Source organism: Mustela nigripes, chromosome 9 (genome assembly GCF_022355385.1).
Source record: "Mustela nigripes isolate SB6536 chromosome 9, MUSNIG.SB6536, whole genome shotgun sequence".
Classification (NCBI taxonomy): Eukaryota; Metazoa; Chordata; class Mammalia; order Carnivora; family Mustelidae; genus Mustela; species Mustela nigripes.
Window position 1 is genome coordinate 88,492,653 of NC_081565.1, and position 18,682 is coordinate 88,511,334.

The window sequence follows — 18,682 nt, forward strand, 5'->3', positions numbered from 1 at the left end:
CTGTTCATGTCCTCTGCCCATTTCTTGATTGGATTATTTGTTCTTTGGGTGTTGAGTTTGCTAAGTTCTTTATAGATTCTGGACACTAGTCCTTTATCTGATATGTCGTTTGCAAATATCTTCTCCCATTCTGTCAGTTGTCTTTTGATTTTGTTAACTGTTTCCTTTGCTGTGCAAAAGCTTTTGATCTTGATGAAATCCCAATAGTTCATTTTTTCCCTTGCTTCCCTTGCCTTTTGCGTTGTTCCTAGGAAGATGTTGCTGCGGCAGAGGTCGAAGAGGTTGCTGCCCGTGTTCTCCTCAAGGATTTTGATGGATTCCTTTCGTACATTGAGGTCCTTCATCCATTTTGAGTCTATTTTTGTGTGTGGTGTAAGGGAATGGTCCAATTTCATTTTTCTGCATGTGGCTGTCCAATTTTCCCAGCACCATTTATTGAAAAGGCTGTCTTTTTTCCATTGGACATTCTTTCCTGCTTTGTCGAAGATTAGTTGACCATAGATTTGAGGGTCTATTTCTGGGCTCTCTATTCTGTTCCATTGATCTATGTGTCTGTTTTTGTGCCAGTACCATGCTGTCTTGATGATGACAGCTTTGTAATAGAGCCTGAAGTCCGGAATTGTGATGCCACCAACGTTGGCTTTCTTTTTCAATATCCCTTTGGCTATTCGAGGTCTTTTCTGGTTCCATATAAATTTTAGCATTATTTGTTCCATTTCTTTGAAAAAGATGGATGGTACTTTGATAGGAATTGCATTAAATGTGTAGATTGCTTTAGGTAGCATAGACATTTTCACAATATTTATTCTTCCAATCCAGGAGCATGGAACATTTTTCCATTTCTTTGTGTCTTCCTCAATTTCTTTCATGAGTACTTTATAGTTTTCTGAGTATAGATTCTGTGTCTCTTTGGTTAGGTTTATTCCTAGGTATCTTATGGTTTTGGATGTAATTGTAAATGGGATTGACTCCTTAATATCTCTTTCTTCTGTCTTGCTGTTGGTGTAGAGAAATGCAACTGATTTCTGTGCATTGATTTTATATCCTGACACTTTACTGAATTCTTTCTTTATATATTTTGGATACCAACCCTTTATTGCATAGGTCACTTGCCAATATATATACCCATTCAGTAGGTTGCCTTTTAGTTTTTCTTATTGTTTCCTTTGCTGTGCAGAAGCTTTTTATTTTGATGTTGTCCCAATAATTTATTTTTTGTGTCCCTTGCTTCAGGAGACATATCTAGAAAAAATGTTGCTACAGCTGATGTCAGAGACGTCACTGCCTGTATGGTCTTTTAGGTTTTTTTATTTAATGGTTTGGGGTTTCACATTTAGGTCTTTAATCCATTCTGGGTTTATTTTTATGAATGGTGTAAGAAGGTCATCTAGTTTCATTCTTTTGCATGTAGCTGACCAGTTTTCCCCACTGTTTGTTAAGAGAATAGTCTCTTTGTATAGTCTTCCCTGCTTTATCAAAGATTAACTGGCCATATAACTGTGGGTTTATTTCTGGGTTCTGTGTTCAATTTCATTGATCTATGTGTCTGTTTCTGTGCCAGTACCACACTGTTTTGATTACCACAACTTTTGTAATATAATTTATATATATTACATATATATATGTGCATATAATATGTATACATATATATATACGTGTGTGTGTGTGTGTATGTATAATAAAACTTCAAGTCTGGAATTGTGATAACTCCAACTTTTTCTTTTGCAAAACTGCTTTGTCAGTTTGGGGTCTCTTGTGGTGCCATATAAATTTTAGGATTATTCTAGTTCTGTGAAAAATGCTGTTGGTATTTGATAGGGATTGCCTTAAATGTATAGACATCTTAACAATATTTGTTCTTTTTTTTTTAAATAAATTTTATTAAGAAAGTAGTTTGAGGGATTTTTTTCCTTTATGTCATTTAAAAATGATAATATGTTTCTATAAATTTGACTAAAATATAAGAATTTTATTTTTTGTTTTTTTTAAAGTTTTTATTTAAATTCCAGTTAGCTAACATACAGTGTAATATTAGCTTCAGGTGTTCAGTACAGTGATTCACCACTTCCATACAAAACCCACTGTTCATCACAAGTGCATTCCTTAATCCCCATTACCAATTTAACCCACACCACCTCCCCCTTCCTTCATGGCAACCATCAGTTTGTTCTCGATGGTTAAGAGTCTGTTTCTTGGGGGTGCCTGGGTGGCTCAGTGGGTTAAAGCCTCTGCCTTCGGCTGAGGTCATGATCTCAGGGTCCTGGGATCGAGTCCCGCATCGGGCTCTCTGCTCAGCGGGGAGCCTGCTTCCTCCTCTCTCTCTGCCTGCCTCTGCCTACTTGTGATCTCTATCTGTCAAATAAATAAAATCTTAAGAAGTCTGTTTCTTGGCTTGTGCCTCTCACTCTTTTTTTCTTTTCCTTTTATTTGTTTTGTCTCCTAAATCCCACATATGAGTGAAATCATGGTATTTGCCTTTCTCTGACTTACTTTACTTAGCCTATTATCCTCTACTCCATCCACATTGTCACAAATGGCAAGATATCATTCCTTTTCATGGTTGAGTAATATCCCATTGTGTGTGTGTGTGTATACCAAAATTTTCTTATCCATTCATCAATCAGTGGACATGGGCTGTTTCCATAATTTGGATATTGTAGATAATGTTGCTGTAAACATAAGGGGGCATGTTTCCCTTTGAATTAGTATGTTTTCATTTTTTTAAAGATTTTTATTTAGTTGAAAGAGAGAGACCACACAAGCAGGGAGGGGCAGAGCAGGAGGGAGAAAGAATCTGACATACACTCCGCACTGAGCATGGAACCCAACATGGGGCTCGATCCCATGACCATGAGATCATCACCTGAGCTGAAGCCAAGACTCCGATGTTTAACCAACTGAACCACCCAGGTGCTCCTGTATCTTTATTCTTTGGGTAAATATCCGGTAGTGCACTTACTGGGTCATAGAGTAGTTCTATTTTTAACTTTTTGAGGAAACTCCATACTATTTTCCAGAGTGGCTGCAACAGATTTCATTCCCATCAACAGTGAAAGAGGTTTTCTTTTTTCCACATCCTGCCCAACACCTGCTATTTCTTGTGTTGTTGACTTTAACCATTCTAACACATGTGTGGTGATATCTCATTGTAATTTTGATTTGCTTTTCCCTGATGACCAGTGATGTTGAGTATCTTTTCATGTGTCCATTGGTCATTTGTATCTCTTCTTTAGAATAATGTCTATTCATGTCTTCTACTCATTTTTAAGTTGGATTATTCATTTTTGGGGTGTTGAGTTTTAAAAGTTCTTTATATATTTTGGATACTAACCCTTTATCATATATATGTAAATATCTCCTTATGTTCATAGTTCAGTAATCCTTAGAATGACAATCCTTCTATGGAAAATATCATTTTAAAATTCCTCTACCTAAAATAATATTTGTTCTTCTGATCTAGGAGCACAGAAATGTTTTCTGATTTCCTTGTATTGTTTTCATTATCTTTCATTGGTATTTTAAAGTTTTCACAGTACAGGCCTTTCATCTCTTTGGTTAGGTTTATTTCTAGATATCTTATTATTTTGGGAGCAATTATAAATGGAATTTTCTTAATTTCTCTTTCTGCTGCCTTATTATTGGCATATAGGAACGCAACAGATTTCTCCACACTGATATTGTATCCTGCAACTTTACTGAATTTGTTTATCGTTCTAGTAGCTTACTAGTAGAGTCCTTAAGATTTTCTGTTAACCAATTTGGATTCCTTTTATTTCTCTATATTGTCTACTTGCTGTGGCAATTAGAGTGGACATCCTTGTCTTATTCCCAGTCTTAGGGGGAAAGCAGTCCCAGGACTCTGGGATCATGACCTGAGCCAAAGAGAGATGCTTAACTGAGCCACCCAGGTACCCCAAGGTTAATTATTCTTTAAATCTTGGGTAGGGGGTACCCAAGAGGCTAAGTTGGCTAAGCAGGCCACCCAGGCACCCCAAGGTTAATTATTCTTTAAATCTTGGTAGAGGGGTACCCAAGAGGCTGAGTTGGCTAAGCATCTTCCTTCAGCTCAGGTCTTGATCTCAGGGTCCTGGGATCAAGCCCCACATAAGGGTCCCTGCTCAGCAGGGAGTATGCTTCCCCTCTCCCTCTGTGCTCTCTGTCTCAAATAATCTTTTCTCTTTATTAAAGATTTTATTTATTTATTTGACAGAGATCACAAGTAGGCAGAGAGAGGGGAGGAAGCAGGCTCCCCTCAGAGCAGAGAGCCCAATTTGGGGCTCCATCCCAGGGCCCTGGGATCATGACCTGAGGGAGGGCAGAGGCTTTAATCCACTGCACCATCCTGGTGCCACTAAATTAAATAATTTAAAAATCTTTGGTAGAATTCACCAGTGAAGCTGTCTGATCCTGGACTCTTGTTTGTTGGAAGTTTTTTGGTTACTGATTCAATCTTGCTGCTAATTGGCTAAGTATTTATCCATTTCTTCTATATTGTCTAATTTGTTGGCATATCCTTTTTCATAATATTCTCTTAACAACTGTATTTCTGTGATGTTGGTTGTTATTTCTCATGTTTCATTTCTAATTTTGAGTTTGTTTTGTTTTTTGATGAGTCTGACAAGGGTTTGTCAATTTTCTTGATGTTTTCAAGGAACCAGCTCCTGGTTTCATTGTTCTGTGTGTGTGTATGTTTTGTTTTTTTGTTTCTCTATTGTTTACTTCTGTTCTTTTATTTCCTTCCCTCTGCTGGTTTTGGGTGGCATTTTGTTCTTTTTCTAGCTCTAGTAAGGTTAGGTTGTTTGAGATTTTTCTTACTACTTCAAGTAGGCCTGTATCGCATATACTTCCCTCTTACAACAGTTTTTGCTGCATTCCCAAAGGTTTTGGACCATTGTGTTTTCATTTGTTTCCATGTACTTTTTGATTTATTCTTTGATTTCTCAGTTGACCCACTCATTGTTTAGTAGCATGTTATTTAACCTCATGTATTTATGGTCTTTCCAGATTTTTTCTTATGGTGGATTTCTAGTTTCATAGTGTTATGGTCAGAAAAGATGCATGGTATGCATCAGTCTTTAATTTCTTGAGGCTTGTTTTGTGGCCTAATATGTGATCTGTTCTGGAGAATGTTCCATGTGCACTTGAAAAGAATGTGTATTCTGCTTTAGAATGGAGTGTTCTGAATATATCTGTTAAATCCCTCTGTTCCCATGTGCCAATGAAAGCCACTCTTGTTGCTTTTGTTTGATCTGTCCATTGATGTAAATGGTGTGTTTAAGTCCCCTATGATTATTGTATTACTATCAAATAGTTCCTTTATGTTTGCTCCTAACCGTATTACATATTATAGTGCTGCCATGTTGGGGTACATAACCGTTTATAATTGTTCTATCCTCTTGTTGGACTGCCTCCTTTATTATTATATAGTATTCTTCTTTGTCTCTTTTTATAGACTTTTATAATCTATTTTGTCTGACATAAGTACTGCTACCCTACCCCAGCTTTCTTTTGACGTCCATTTGCATGATCTCCTTCCCCTCACTTTCAATCTTCATGTGTCTTTCTGATTTTTTTTTTTAAGATTTTATTTGTTTAACAGAGATCACAAGTAGGCAGAGAGGTGGGGGGAGCAGGCTCCCTGCCGAGCAGAAGGCCTGATGCAGGGCTTGATCCCAGGACCCTGGGCTCATGACCTGAGCCAAAGGCAGAGGTTTTAACACACTGAGACACTCAGGCACCCCTGATTCTTCTTTTTTTTCACGGTTTGTTGGTTTTCTTTAGCAATGTAGTTAGATTCTTTGTTTTATCTATTACTGTTTTTTTGATTCGTGTTTACCATAGCATGTTCTGCACACAGCAGTCTATTTTAAGCTGATGGTCACTCAGCGTCGCCTTCATTCTTTACTCCTCCCCTCCCCCCATGTTTTAGGTATATGGTGTCCTAGTTTACATCTTTTTATTTTATGAATCCCTTGACCGACTCTTACAGAAATACTTTCACTGCTTCTGTTTTTGGCTTTTCACTCTTATTATCTTTCCATTCCACGGAACGTGTTCCCTTCTACAGCTGGTTTAGTGGTTGTAGACTACTGTAGTTTTTGTCTGCGAAACTCTCTCACCTATTCTAAATGATGGCTTTGCCGGATATAAAGTATTCTTGGCTGCATATGTTTCCCTTTCAGCACTTTGAATATATCATGCCACTCTCTTCTGGCCTGCAAAGTCTGCTAGCCTTATGGGGTTTCCCTGTGTATGTAGGTCGTTTTTTTTTTGAAGCGGCCTTATAATTCTTTAGTACCGTGTCTTGTCATTTTAATTACTTATGTGTCTTGATGTTAATTTTGATTTTGTTGGGGGATCTCTGTGCCTCCTGAATCTGAATTTCTTTTTCCCTTCCCAGATTTGGGAAATTCTTAGCTGTAATTTCTTCTCCTCCCCGCTTTGTCATCTTCTGGGATCCCTATATAGATGCAAATGTTACTATGTTTTTGTTTTTAAGATTTTATTTATTTGACAGAGATCACAAGTAAGTAGCAGGCAGAGAGAGAGAGAGGAGGTAGCAGGCTCTCCACTGAGCATTGAGCCCAATGTGGGGCTCAATCCCAGGACCTTGGGATCATGACCTGAGCTGAAGGCAGAGGCTTAACCCACTAAGCCACTCATGCGCCCAAATGTTACTATGCTTGATGGAGTCACTGAGGTCCCTAGTCTGTTCTCTGTGCAGTGTTTCTCATCTGCTTAGTCGGACTGCTTTATATTACTCCATCTCCAGGTCACGGATACATCTTCTCCTTCCTGTAGCCTAGTTATTCCATCCGCTGCATTTCTAGTTTCACTTATTGAGTTCTCATCTCTGATATGTTATCTCTGTGTGAAGGGTCTCACTGGTCTCTTTTTTCTTGAGTCCACTAAGTATCTTTATAATCATTACTTCAAATTGTCTTTCAGGCTACTACTTCTGTTTTACTTAGCTCTCCTGCTGTGTTTCTGTCATGGTCTTTCCTTTGGGACATAGTCCTCAGCCTCATTTTGTCTAACTCTGTTTCAGCTGTATCTCCTCTAAAAAGTAGTGGTTCTATGAAGAAGAGGTCCTGTAGTGCCCATGCAGTGTTCCCTGTTCACCAGGACCTGGGGCTTCAGAAGTATCTCCTATGTGTGTTGCCTGCATCTTGCTATTGTCTGAGTAGCTTTTCCTTTCTGTCTTCTGCACTGACTCTGCCTGTTGTAGGCTGTGCTTGCTATCTATGGTGTGAGGGAGACCTAGGCAGATCGGCTCTGAAGGAGAGTGACTATAGGAGGGCTCAGTAGTAGGGTGATGGTGTTAACAAAATCTTCATTGAGTCGCTAGGCCAGATTCCCCAAAGGGTGGTAATTGGCCAGGGACACGGCGTATAGTAGCAGCCGTGGCCAACAATGGACGTTTGGCAGCTGGGGGCCTATGGTGCCTGGACATGGCAATGCACAGTGGCAGCAGAATTTGCACTGGGCCACTAGTCCTAGGCCAGTCCCCCACAAAATGCAGCAGCTTGGTGTGTGCAGCCACAGGGCAGGGCATGCATGAACTGCTAATCCTAATCCAGATTCCTTTGAAGATATGCAGTGGCCACAGAAGCACAGCACACAGGACGTTAACAGAATGTTTGCTAAGCCCAGGCCTGAGGCCGGCAGGCTTGGCACGGGCAATCCTCAGGAGAATACATGGGTGCGGTACGCTGCTAGCAGGTGAGGTTAGGTAGCCTGTGTCCCCGCAGCCCTCCTCCCCACAGGTTGCCCTCGCTTTATGCTGGGGAACGGGGGAGGAGAATGGCACCTGTCCGCCTCTTTGGTCCCAGAAAGCCCCCCCGCCGCCACCCCCCTCACTCTGAAATCAGTTTGAACAGATCTCTCTCTTGTGCAAGCTTTCACTTCTATGTTGCCTCTCCTTGGGCTTCTGGCACTTTAGGGTTAGGCCCTGGCTATCCCTGGCCTAGCACTGAAGTGGCTGACTTTTAAACTCTGGGCTCCAAATCCAGCGCTTATACAAACTCACTGAATTCAGCCTCTCTGGTTTTCAAGGCCAGACATTCTGGGGATTTGCTTGCTCTCTGTGGGCTCCATGCTGCTTTCTCCTTTCCATGACCACAGCTTCATCCTTCAGGCAGCTTCCAGCCACTGTTTCTGTCCTTCATAACCTCTCAAAGGTGAGTCGCGGAGTTCTGCCAGTCTTCAGGTCCTTCTCGTTTACAGACTCGGTATGAGTGACAGCAGTTGTAACCGTGGGACCGGGTGAGCTCAGGGTCCTCTCACTCTGCCATCTTGCACTGCTGCCCCCGAGTCACATGGTTTCTCAGTGGAAGCATATATTTGTGGATAATGTTCGCATCAGCTTTGATGACTCACTGGCTTGGAGAACCATATTGGAGGGGAAATGTGTAACTCTAATGGCGGCAGTTTGTAGTGGGGAGACTGCCTTGATGCTTTCTCGCTGGGCTGGTGTTTGGAGCTGGCTCATCATGTGTGTCTTCTGTGTTGCGATAAGGAATGTGGCAGCGAGGGATGGAATGTAGGTGGGCAGAGGAAGCCTTGGTTGTGGGAACAGCGAGGAATGAACGTTGGGTCAGTGGAAGCCACCATTCACAAGGCACCTGTGGTGATTCTGACCAACATTTTCTCTCCAGCAGAACCAGGGACCGAATGCCAGCCATATGGCCATTCCTGCCCGCTGACCTTTTCCAGCACACAGTTCCTCGAACAGTATGTGCTGTGCGGCCACCTTCCTCCGATCGTCCGCAGCTCACACGCAGGGAGCCCCATCCCAACGGAAGCTCGGGCCTGCTCAAGTGAACAAGCAGACAATGGAGACACAGAAGGGAGACTTCACCTGAGTGGGGTTTCCAGGGTGCTCTTCAGACCCTCTCAGGGCCAGCCGGCAGACTGGGTGGAAGGCAACAGAGCAGGGCATCCTGAGGAGGCAGGCCTCTCAGCATCTGAAGCAGCCACATGTGGAAAATACAGACTGGGGTTTGATACCAAATCTAACTTCTTGAGCCTCCAAAAGCACCATGTATGCCCTGACTGTGGCAGAAGCTTCTGTCAGAAGTCAGACCTCACCAAGCACCAGAGGACACACTCAGGGGAGAAGCCTTACAGCTGCAGGGAGTGTGGGCGAGGTTTCGGCCGCAAATCCTCCCTCACCATCCACCAGAGGAAACACTCAGGGGAGAAGCCTTACGTGTGCCGGGAGTGTGGGCGCCACTTCAGGTACACATCCTCACTCACCAACCACAAAAGGATACACTCCGGGGAGAGGCCCTTCGAATGTCAGGAATGCGGGCGAGGCTTTCGCCAAAAGATCGCCCTCATCCTGCATCAGAGGACACACTTGGAGGAGAAGCCCTTTGTGTGTCCTGAATGTGGCAGAGGCTTCTGCCAGAAGGCGTCGCTCCTCCAACACCGCAGCTCGCATTCGGGCGAAAGGCCCTTCTTGTGCCTCGAGTGTGGGCGAGGCTTCAGGCAGCAGGCGCTGCTCCTCAGTCACCAAGTCACACACTCAGGGGAGAAGCCTTATGTCTGTGCTGAGTGTGGCCACAGCTTTCGCCAGAAGGTCACCCTTGTCAGACACCAGAGGACGCACACGGGGGAGAAGCCTTACCTGTGTCTGGAGTGTGGGCGTGGCTTTAGTCAGAAGGTGTCCCTCCTGGGACACCAGAGGACGCACACAGGGGAGAGGCCTTACCTTTGCCCAGAGTGTGGCCGTGGCTTTGGTCAGAAGGTCACCCTCATCAGACACCAGAGGACTCACACAGGGGAGAAGCCTTACCTGTGCCCAGAGTGTGGTCGCACCTTTGGCTTCAAGTCACTCCTTACCAGACACCAGAGGACGCACTTAGAGGAGGCAGCTGATGTGTACGGAGTATGTGAGCAAGGACTTGGCCAGAAGTCCCACTTCACCTCTGACCCGAGGTCACACTCGGGGAAGCCATGTGTGTGCAGTGAGTGTGGACGAGGCTTCGGCTTCAGGTCGGCCCTCATCAGACACCAGCGCACTCACTCGGGAGAGAAGCCGTATGTGTGTAGAGAGTGTGGCCGAGGCTTTAGCCAGAAGTCTCACCTTCACAGACACAGGAGGACCAAGTCTGGCCACCGCCTCCCACCTCCAGGGCTGCTCTCCTGACCTTCCCTTCCCTTAGGAGTGGCAGAAAACACCAGGAAATGTTCCTCAAATGCAGTGGAGGAAAAAAACGTGTTCTTTCAGTGATTGGAAGATACCTGATTTATGGTTTATTTTCCATGCTAGCCATGTTTTAATTTGCTAGGGCGGCCATAACAAAACACCACAAACTTGTTGGCTAAAGAACAACTCTCTCACAGTTCTTGGGACTGAAATCCAAGATCAGAGGATGCACTTTGGTTTCCACTGAAGCCTCGCTCCTCAGCTGGCAGATGCCTGCATCCTTACAGTGTCCTCTCCTGGCCTTTGTACGTGCGCTTCTTCTACGAACCACAGCCTTACTGGGTTAGGGCCCCCTCTATCACCAAATAAGGTCACACTTAGGGTTCTGGCTTCAACATATGAATTTGGAACATTTCAGCCCATAGGTCAGCCTCCTGAACCCCCAAAACTCATGTTCTTAACAGCTCCCAAAGTGTTGACCAATTCCAGTAATGAGTCTGTCCAAAATCTCATGTAAATCAAATGTGGGTGAGGCAAGGGGTACATTTCATCCTGAGGCAATGTTCCTCTCCAGCCGTGAACCGGACAAGTTACCACAGATGGAGAACTGCATTTCCTTAACACAAGGGGAAACAAGATTGATGGGTCCTAAGCAGGTCTGTGACCAGCAAGCAAACTCTATTAGGTTTTAAGGCTTGAGAATAATGGCTGGTAGGATACTTCGCCCTCTAGTCCTGCTGGGGTGGCGGCAGCAGTGCGCAGCGCCCTGATGCCATGAAGGCATTCACCCTCCAGGTCCACCATGGGAATGGCAGACCAGCTGCTTTCTTTCACCGTTGGGGTCACCATTTCCTCCTCTTGGTGGGTAGCACAGCTGGCCTTTGCTCTGTCCTGTCTGTACCATTCTTAGTTCAACTGAGCATCAAATGACTGTCCATTGGTGTTCTCTCCAGAGCAGGCTTTCTCATTTTCACAATATGGATAGGCTAAGAATTCTCTAAATCTTCAAGTTGTGGCTTCTGTTTGCTAAACAGTTCCTTCAGTTTACCTCCCTCCTCATGTATTTCTATGAGGAGCAATGAGAAACAGGTATACCTTTCAACACCTGCTTAGAAATATCCTCAGCCAAGCCACATAAGATTTCAACCCTCCACTGAACACTGGAACACAATCCATCGATATTCTTTGGTGCTTTATAATCAGGATTCCCTTTAGTTTCTAGTAATGTTCCACATTTCTGTCTGAGGCCCCAGCAGAATCCCTTCTAATTCCTCTGTTCCTACCATAGCCTTCTTGAAGCAACTCTGGCTTTCTCCAGCAAGCACATCAAAACACTTCCTCTATCCATGACCAGTTCCCAACCCCCCTCCATAGTTTTTCACGTTTAGAACAGCACACCACTCAGTACCAAAGCTGTATTCTTTTGCCAGGGCTGCCGTAACAAAACCAGAGACTGGAATTCCAAGACAACTTTGACCTACCGAACCTTGCCAACTGGCTGGCAGGTGGTGCCTTCTTGTGTGGCTGTTCCCTCGCATGTGTGCCAGAGAGCACGTGAGCTCTGGTGTCCCTTACTCCACCCCTACAACATCATTTAACTTTCGGTACTTCCTTAGGTCCTGTACTCAAATACTGTCACATTAGGAAAGGGCTTCAGCATGGACTTTTGGGGGAAAATTCCATTCATAACACCTGCCCTCCGGACACCCCCCAAATTCCTGCCTGGCCCTCGACCCCTGCCATAAATCTGATCTTTCCTTTCCCAGGAGTGTGAAGCTAGCAGGAAGCACTGGGAAGTGCTGCACTTCCCTGAAGTGGAACGCAAGCAGCATGCTGGTTCTCTCAGGGGCCAGGGGTATGTGTGTGTTTGGTGGGGGTAGAGGGGTTGGGGGGGAACTGGGCATACCTGCTTTCTAAGCCCTCCTCCACACCCAGGTCTGTTTAATAAACTGCTTCCGTATAAAGCTAAACCCTGATCAAACACCTCATTCAGCTATCAAGAATCCCATGGTCCTGAACCTCAGGAGACATGGAAGGTCACATTTGCTTGTTCTGGACTCTGACCCTGTGTGTGGGGAGGGCCGTCATTATTACCCTTTCTTAGGTCCTCCAACAGTGCCATTGAGGCACCCCCTCTTCCTGCACCCCCAGTCCTGCATCCTGTTAGCCACACCCATGTACCAGTCCTGCAGCCTGAGGACTTGGGGCCTTTCTTCCATGATCCTGCCTAGTCCTCCAGTCAGGGACTAAAGGAGCCAGAGCACCTGTCTTTATATCCAGCCCAAGGTATTGTCCCTTTAGCCTGCCTCTTGCTCTTGAATCCCCAGAGCCTGACAAGTGCCCAGCCCAGGACAGGCCTTGTCCCTTTGCTTTGGGCACAGAATGGTCCCCACAAAGTCCTTTTTCCCAGGCCCAGAGGCTTTACTGGCTTAAAATCCAGAGGCAATAAAAGATACACAAAAAATAAAAACCCCCAAATTTTACATGTCAAAAAATTAGTAGTATCAAAAGACAAATGTCTGGAAGGAAAATCTATCAACATATTTCATAAAGGATTAATATCTCCTTTTTCTAAGAACTCCCAAAAATCAAAAGACCAGAAATGCCACAGAAAGTGGGCAAAAGACACGATCACTATTAAGTATACAAATAAGCACAGTCTGCTGCTTACAGCAGAATGCCAAAGGCCAACTGGTAACTACATTTTTTTTTCCCTAGTAACATTTTATTACTATGGTGTTTTTCTCAAAGCTAAGAAATTGGTACAGCACTGTTAGGAACTATTCAGTTTTCCACTATTATCTTTTTTATGATCTAGGATCCCATACTGCATTTGTTCTCATGTCTCTCTAGTCTCCTCCAATCTGGGATAGTTCCTCTGTCAGTCTTTGTCATCCATGAACTTGACTCTAGAGTTGGTCAGATATTTTACAGAACCTCAGTTTGGAATTGTCTGATATTTTCTCATTATTATATTTGCATTATCGACTTTCTGGAATACCACAGAAGTGAAGAATCCTTACTATATCATATCAAAGGGTAATAATACCAACAAGGTTTATTCCAAGTAATGTAACCTTGATCACTTGGTAAAAGTGGTGGCTGCCATGACTTTCTACTGTAGACTTCCCATTTTTCTCCTTCCATGCTCCATTCATTAGAAGTAATCAGTAAGTCCAGTCCCTACTCCAAGAGAAGGGAATTAAGCTCTAGCTCCCAGAGAATGCACCTTATGATTTGTGCTGCTTGCATCCACCACCCCACAGAACAAAGTGGTCCAGTGTGTTCTGGCTCCCAAACTAGCAAAAGACACCCCGGGTAGGTCCATTCCTCGCTGGATGGAACAAAAGTCCTGCTGACAAGACCAGGTGAGCCCAGCAGCACCAGCAGGTGGAAATGATTATTTTCTCACAGGGTTGAGAACTCTGCCTCACCTAGACCCAATACAGCCAGGGAGGGTCGGTCCTGCCACATAAACACCTGTTCCAGGAAGTACTCTTTGGCTCCAGAGACCTGAGATTGCCAACTAGATGCAAGACACTTAGGAAGGTGGCACCAGCAAGGACATTCCTGCTAAACTGCCCAGCCCAAGCTCCATCTCCCTTCCTGGTAGACAACAGGTCACCAAGAGGCACTGGACATGGGGATCCTGACACGTTAGCAGCTCAGCCTGTGAAGCTTTTGCTTCCCTTTTTGGCCAGAGCATCCCTTCCCCATCTGGAGACACCAGGCATCCTGTTTTGGGGCAACTCTTTCCACACTCCCAACACCAGCAGGAGAAAGTGGAAGAAACAGTGGTACCAAATAAGCCAAGTAGACCTAAATAGCATTGCAAGAGCTCTGAAAGTTACACTGTCATTGGATCAAACAGAACCCACAAAATAGGCTCTGATTTGGGAACAAACCTTAAAAATAGACTGTCTGCTAGAGTCAACGGTTTAAGTAAGACCCAGAGTCTCTTAACAGCTAAATGTGCAAAATGCAATAGAAAGTTACTCATCATAATAAGAACCAGGATATCACAACATAAAATTTATGAGAAAAGACAATCAACTGACACCAGCACTGAGATAAGTATGATATTGGAACTGCCAAGGATTTTATTTTTTTAAGATTTTATTTATTTGACAGAGATCACAAGTAGGCAGAGAGAGAGAGAGAGGAGGAAGCAGGCTCCCTGCTGAGCAGAGAGCCTGATGTGGGGCTTGATCCCAGCTGAGCTGAAGGCAGAGGCTTTAACCCACTGAGCCACCCAGGCACCCCAGAACTGACAAGGATTTTTAAAGCAGCCAGCATAAAAGTGCTTCAAACAATCACAAGTTCTCTTGAAACAAATGAAAAAAGTACAAGATCTCAAGAACAAAAAACAAAAAACCAGAAGTTACACCAAAGTTCAACTGGAAATTGTAGAAGTAAAAAAAAAAAAATTAAAAGCTTATTGGATGGGCTTAATGGTAGAGTTGATATGCCAGAAAATGGAACTGGAGAACAGAGGGTAGATTAATAGAATTTAGTAAATCCGAAAAATGGAGAAAGAAGACTGAAAAAAAAAAATCTTTGGGACAAGAACAAAAAACCTACCTTTTATGTTGAGTCCCAGAAAACGAGAAAGGAAGTGGGACTGAGAAAACATTTGAAGAAATATTTCGAAGAAATGACCAGAAACATACTGTATTTGGCAAGAAACAGAAATGTGCATATCAAGAAGCCAAGTGAACACCAAATTCAAAGATGTCCACACTAAGACATTATTAAAATTCTGAAATCTAAAGACAAAAACAAATCTTGAAAGCAGCCCCAGAGATACGTCTCATTACCCACAGGGGGACACCAATTCAAATGGCAGCAGATTTCTCATGAAATTATGGAGGTCACAAGAAGGTGGCACAACATTTTTCTTCCAAGTGCTGAAAGAAGACTATTAACTGCAGACTGAGTATCCACCAAAACCATCCTTCAAAAATGAAGGCAGAATTAACAAACACATTTCCAGATGAAAGAGAACTGTAAGAATTTGTTGCTAGCTTTAAAAAATGGCTAGTTGACTTTTAAAAATGGCTAAAAGGAAGTTCTTCATACAGAGAAAATAATAAAGAATGGAGCATCCGGAAGAAAGTAAAAAACATGAAAAGAGCATAAATATGACACATAAAACAGGCCATCCTTCTACCGCAAGCTTTTAAAATTAGATGTGATGATTGAAGCAAAAGTTATAGTATCGCCTGATGCTCTAGACAATGATGTTTAAGAGTGGGAAAAGGGCCCTGAATAAAAATAACATTTTCACACTTCACTCCAAGTAGTAATATATTGATAGACTGTGATAAGGACTTAGGTGTATTGCAATACCCAGAGCAACCACTAAGAAAACTATACAAAGAGATACACTAAAAAACAAAGAATTAATCCAAAGAGAATCTTAACAATCAATCCACAGAAGAGAGAAATAGAAAAATTAGACTTAGAGGAAACAAATTTAAATTTGTTAATAAAATGACTAACTTAAGCCCTAACAGATCAACAATTAATTACCTTAAGACTGGTTCTAATTACACCAACCAGAAGACAAAGATTGTGAGGGTGGACTTTAAAAAAAACAACTCCCCAACTATACAACTATACACTATTCATCAAATTCAATGACAAAGGTAGACTGAAAGTACAAAGTGTGGGAAAATATACACCATGCAATCATTAATTTGTAAAGAGTTAAGTTCCCACATTAATATCAAATACAACAGACTTCACAGCAAAAAAAATTACCAGAGACAAAGAGGAATTATTTCCTCCTATATTATTATTATATAATAATACAGGAATCAGTGCACCTGGATGATTTAACAATCCTAAATGTGAATGAACCAAATAACAATATGCATGAGGCAAAAACACAGAGCTCAAAGAGATTTTGAGAAAATTCATTATTATTGTTGAGGACCTCAACACTGCTCTCAGCAACTGAGAACTACAGAACAAAAATCAACAAGGATGTATAGTAGACCCGAACACCATAATCAAGCACCAGGATCTGACACATGTATCACTCCATCCAAAAACAACAGAATATGTTTGTTTTTCAAATCAGCAGCGAAATACTCACCAAGACCATATCCTGGTCCATAAAACATACCTCAACAAATTTAAAAGAATTAGTAAAGAGTATATTCTTTAATTAAATCAAATCAGACATCAAAAAACAGAGACAACAGGGACACTTAGACTCTGAAATTTAACAGAGTACTAAACAATGGGTCAAATAGGAAGTTGTTTCAGAGTTAATAATTAAAAAATATATTGCACTGAATGAAAATGAAATAAAACATATCAGCCTGTGGGGTGCCACTAATGCCATGAAGAGGAAACTGATAGCACTAAATACATCATACATACAAAAATGTTTCAAATCAGTAACGGAAATTTATACTTAAACTTGAAAAGTAGAACAAACCCAAAAGAAGCAAATGGATAGAAATAATAAAGTGTAAAGACCAATGTAGTTCATACAGAAAAATAGTTAAATCAAAAATAGTTAAAGAAATAAAATCCTGGTTCTCTATGAAGTAAAAGAAACTTGACTAACTTCTTGTAAGAATGACACAAATTAGAGCAAAATTACAGATTATCAAAATCAGGAATGAAATGGGGTATCACTACAGATCTTGTAGCCATCAAAATGGTAATAAGGAGTGCTATGAACAATTTTACTATGGTCATGAATTCTGTATCTCTGAAGAAGTGCACCAATTCCTTAAAAACCACATCCCCAAATTCTAGATCAAATACATAATCTGAGTGTTTACATAACCACTATAAAAATGAATTCATAATATTCCTTTTATACATGGTTGGGTTCTATTTGCTAATTTTGAGGATTTTTACATGCGTTTTCATGAGAGATACTGGTCTGTCATTTTATACTTTTACATGTTTTTGCTCTGGTTATTAGGGAGTACTGGCCTCATAAAATAAGTTCAGAAATGTTCCTTCCTCTTTTCTGGGAGAGACTGTATAACATTGGTATTAATAATCCTTCTTCAAATGTTTGGTAAAATACTCCAGTGAAACCATCTGGGCCTGGAGATTTCTTTTCTAGGAACTTTTAAGATCTACTACTGCTCTTGTACTGAGTAACTTTTCAGGCTAATAAGTACTTCAAAAATTGTGCATAAACCCAAAACTCAACCATAAATAAATAAATAAATAAATAAATAAATAAATAAAGCTTAGGCCTCATAAGCACCACATTTCCAATAAAGTGCAGTCCTTTACTGTATCTCCCAGGACTAGAGCTGAAAGCCACAAGGGAAATTTGTGTGGTGGTGTGTTTCAGGCAATCAGAACAAAGATAAAATGGCCTTTCCTTCGACTGTGGTGCTGCTTCTGTTCCATATGGGAACAACAACAAAAACCTCCCATCATCTTATTTTTTTTCAATGGTAGAAAGATGGGACACAATTTTTTTTCTATTAAATCCACATAATATGGTTGGCCCAGCTGAGCACAGAATGAAGGGTCTATCTTTTCCGTCTGTGCAGGAGGATTCTGGTTTCCTCAGCGAACCACTACTTACTCACTCTTGGGTCTCCTGGAAGGGACAGGGTTTTGCAATCAGCACCATCCCCTCTCGGGTCTCCTGGCTCCATTCCAGAAGGAACCAGACTGAAATGTGATGAGAACTCTCAGAATAATCAGTCCAAGAAGAGAAGAGGCAGGGCGCCTGGGTGGCTCAGTGGTTTAAGCCGCTGCCTTCGGCTCAGGTCATGATCTCAGGGTCCTGGGATCGGGTCCCGCATCGGGCTCTCTGCTCGGCAGAGAGCCTGCTTCCCTCTCTCTCTCTCTGCCTGTTTCTCCATCTACTTGTGATTTCTCTCTGTCAAATAAATAAATAAAATCTTTAAAAAAAATAATAATAATGTTTAAAAAAAAAAAAAAAAAAAAAAAAGAAGAGAAGAGGCAGCACAAATGGACAGGACTCAGGAAATCAGCAGCCCCGTTTTCTGCATACATGCCTGAAAGCCAAGCTTGTAACTCATTTATTCTGTCCATACAACAGATATTTGTCATCCTTGAAACTGGTAATAATATCTACCATTTGGTTTTTTTGTTTTTGTTGTTGTTTTAGAAATAAGTGACACAACATGTAGAATGTTCAGGGTACGAGATAATCAAATATTAGAAACTCTGCATTCCCAACTTCAGCTCTTCTAGAACAACTTCTAAAGTAAAAACATTAGGGGTTTTTACCCCCTTTCATAAAACATCAAGATCCCTGAAATAAGACACTCTGTACTAACATATATGCCCACTCCCCAACACAGGGATTCTAGAAAATCATACAATTTTAATACATAGCTTGCCTTGAAAAAATGGAAATAATCAAAAGATGAACAAAACACAAAACAAAAATCTGGGGGCTGATGTTAGCATTTTCTTAGACCAAAATACAATAAAATTACAAATAAGAAAAACCATAAGAAAAAGCCTCTTATATTTAGAAAACCAAAAACAAAATTCTATTAATTCACGTGT

General features: G+C 42.0%; 1 protein-coding gene across 9 annotated transcripts in view; it reads left to right on the forward strand.

The window, feature by feature from the left end:
• The window catches only part of ZNF169 (zinc finger protein 169), a 60,585-nt gene extending 50,317 nt beyond the window's left edge, over positions 1-10,268 (forward strand). For 8 of the 9 annotated variants that reach the window (XM_059412071.1, XM_059412064.1, XM_059412065.1 and 5 more), the window contains one exon: positions 8,658-10,268. In XM_059412071.1, coding sequence (XP_059268054.1) covers positions 8,658-10,153 — 1,496 coding nt within the window. In that variant the 3' untranslated portion in view covers positions 10,154-10,268. The remainder of the gene's footprint in view (positions 1-8,657) is intronic. The other variant, XM_059412067.1, reaches the window with a different exon arrangement.
• Positions 10,269-18,682: the final 8,414 nt, after the last annotated feature.